We start from the raw sequence: 2,264 nt of genomic DNA, 5'->3' as shown, positions 1-2,264 counted from the left end.
GAGACAGGTAACCAGGCAGCGAGTGCAGTTTCAGGCTGTGATGAGGATGGTCAGAGAGGCCTCCCTTGGAGGAGGGGACATGAAGCTCGGGCCTGAAGGACATGGAGGAGTTGGGCAGGCAAAACGGGGAAGAATGTTCCTGGCCGCGGGGAGGGCATATGCAAAAGCCTGGAGTCACGGGAGAGGATGGTCAGTTGGGGGCTCCTGAAAGCCACCGGCCTCGCCCTCACCTCCCCCTGCACCCCACAGGCACCTTCAAGATCCAGAAGACACGGCTGCAGCATGAAGGCTTTGACCCATCCCAGACCTCAGACCGGCTCTTCTTCCTGGACCTGAAGCAGGGACACTACCTACCCCTGGACCAGGGCGTCTACACCCAGATCTGCTCGGGCTCCTTCTCCCTTTGAAGCTCCTCCTTTGCTGGCCAGAGACTCCCGGCCAGGCCCCTCAAGCCAGGCAGGCTGGAGCCAGGCAGCTCTGCCCTGTCCTGGGGCCGAGAAACTGGACCCAGGAGGAGCCCGTCTCCCCTGCCTGGTCCTCTGAGCTGTCTCCTTGCCCCTCTCTGCCTGTCTTCTGCTGTGTCTGTGTCTCTTTCTCCTCTCTGCTTCCTGGCCGTGGCCTCCCCGCTGTCCCCATCTGTCCTCACCTTTCCCCTCTTTCCTCCATCTCCCCTCTCTCCTCCTCTGTTCTCCTGTGAAGTGCAGAGCAGACATTTCCTGGGACCCGGCGTTTGCTTGGGGCCTCCACCTATCCTCCCTGCTGAGCCTTAGACCAGAGTGGGGCCTTCCCACTTCCCCTCAGCTGTGCCTTACGGAGCCCCACCCAGCCCCGTCTTCTGAGGCTGCTGGGTTCCGAAATGTGTAGTCCCATGTGAAATCCAGGCAGGCCCTCTGCCCGCCCTGCCAAATGGAGGCGCCAGAGTGGTCTGCTTTCCCCACCCGGTGCAGGGGCATCAGCAGGGACCTCCGGGTCAGCTGGAAATCGCTCCTAGGCCAAACCCGTTGCCTTTTGCACTTCCCATCCCTGGTGGGTCTCCCTGCCTGGCCTGCCTTTCCTGATGTCCTGGACGCTTCCAGAATTGCTGTGACCATTTGGATGTTGCCTCTACCTGGATGTCCCTGTTCAGGCATCTGCACAGAGCTCCTGCTGGAGGGACCCTGAAGACTGTGCTGGGTGGCTGCTTGCCCACCACTCAGATGCTCACCCTGGAAGAGGCTTCTTGGGTGTCCCCATCCAGCATAGCTGCTGTGGGACCCATGGGAGTGGCAGCAATAGGGGGGTGGGGGTGGGTGGTCTGCCATTGGTGGCATCCGAAATGGCCTCAGGGGTTCCAGTCATTGAATGTCCCTACTGGCCTTGCTAGTGACAGCCTGGACCTTGTGTTGGTGGTGACACCCTAGACAATCCAGCCTGCCTTGGTGGCTCCTCCCATACTCCTGTTGGGGCTGGTTACTTTGACTGCCTGTCACTCCAACCGTGCTGTCCAGCACCTAGAACAAAGAGCAGGAGGGCCAGTAGCCAGTGACCCTGCATTGTGTTGCACGGGCCTTTCCAAGCACCGAGGTTTTGTTGTATAGTTGAGTTTAAGAAATAAAACTGCAGAATATCCGATGCCTGGTGTGAGCCCAGTTGTTCACTGTCCCCATGTGGCACAGAACCCTGAGGCTCAGAAGACAGGATCCTCACTGGGGAGTGAACATGCTGCACCAGAGAAGCGAGGCAGATTTGGCCTTTTCTTGTTGCCCTCTGTTGCCTGTTACACCAGCACAGCCTCTGGGAGGAGGGGGACTCAGGTTAGCATTCTCACTGCTACCCTTAACCTCTGGGGCCTCACAAAGCCCTGTTCTGACCTCAGTGGTCCTAGGGGAGAGTCGGCCGATCTGCCTGTTGGTTTCAGCAGCTGCACAGAATGGCCCAAAACAGAGCATGTGTTGTGGGTGGCACGGTTTGCTGCCCCAGGAAGGGTGCCTGCCCCTCTGTGTATGGGGCCAGCAGGTGTGGCTGTAGCTCTGGGTGAGAGCTGCTGAGCTTGTAGCTTTGGGTGACTGAGCTGGAATATTAACCCAGAACATTGAGCTCCAGAGTCTCAACTTTTACCTTCTGCTGTCCCCCCTCCAGTATTAGTGTCTCATCTCGTCTCCACTTCAGAGGACAGAGGAAGAAATGTTTGTGACAACAGAACATTGGCTGGGAGGGGGTACTGAGTGGGTGAACCTGGGGGTGTATCGGGGCACGGACAGGGCCTTGGCTGGGTAAGGCTAGAT

General features: G+C 58.6%; 1 protein-coding gene across 1 annotated transcript in view; it reads left to right on the top strand.

Annotated features, from left to right (window-relative positions):
- The window catches only part of SLC27A1 (solute carrier family 27 (fatty acid transporter), member 1), a 31,224-nt gene extending 29,608 nt beyond the window's left edge, over positions 1 to 1,616 (top strand). The window contains exon 14 of the mRNA XM_015569580.1: positions 250 to 1,616. Coding sequence (XP_015425066.1) covers positions 250 to 407 — 158 coding nt within the window. The 3' untranslated portion in view covers positions 408 to 1,616. The remainder of the gene's footprint in view (positions 1 to 249) is intronic.
- Positions 1,617 to 2,264: the final 648 nt, after the last annotated feature.

Source organism: Myotis davidii, unplaced genomic scaffold (assembly GCF_000327345.1).
Source record: "Myotis davidii unplaced genomic scaffold, ASM32734v1 scaffold306, whole genome shotgun sequence".
NCBI lineage: Eukaryota > Metazoa > Chordata > Mammalia > Chiroptera > Vespertilionidae > Myotis > Myotis davidii.
Note: the sequence above shows the minus strand (reverse complement) of the source record. Positions and strands in the feature narration are given on the sequence as shown.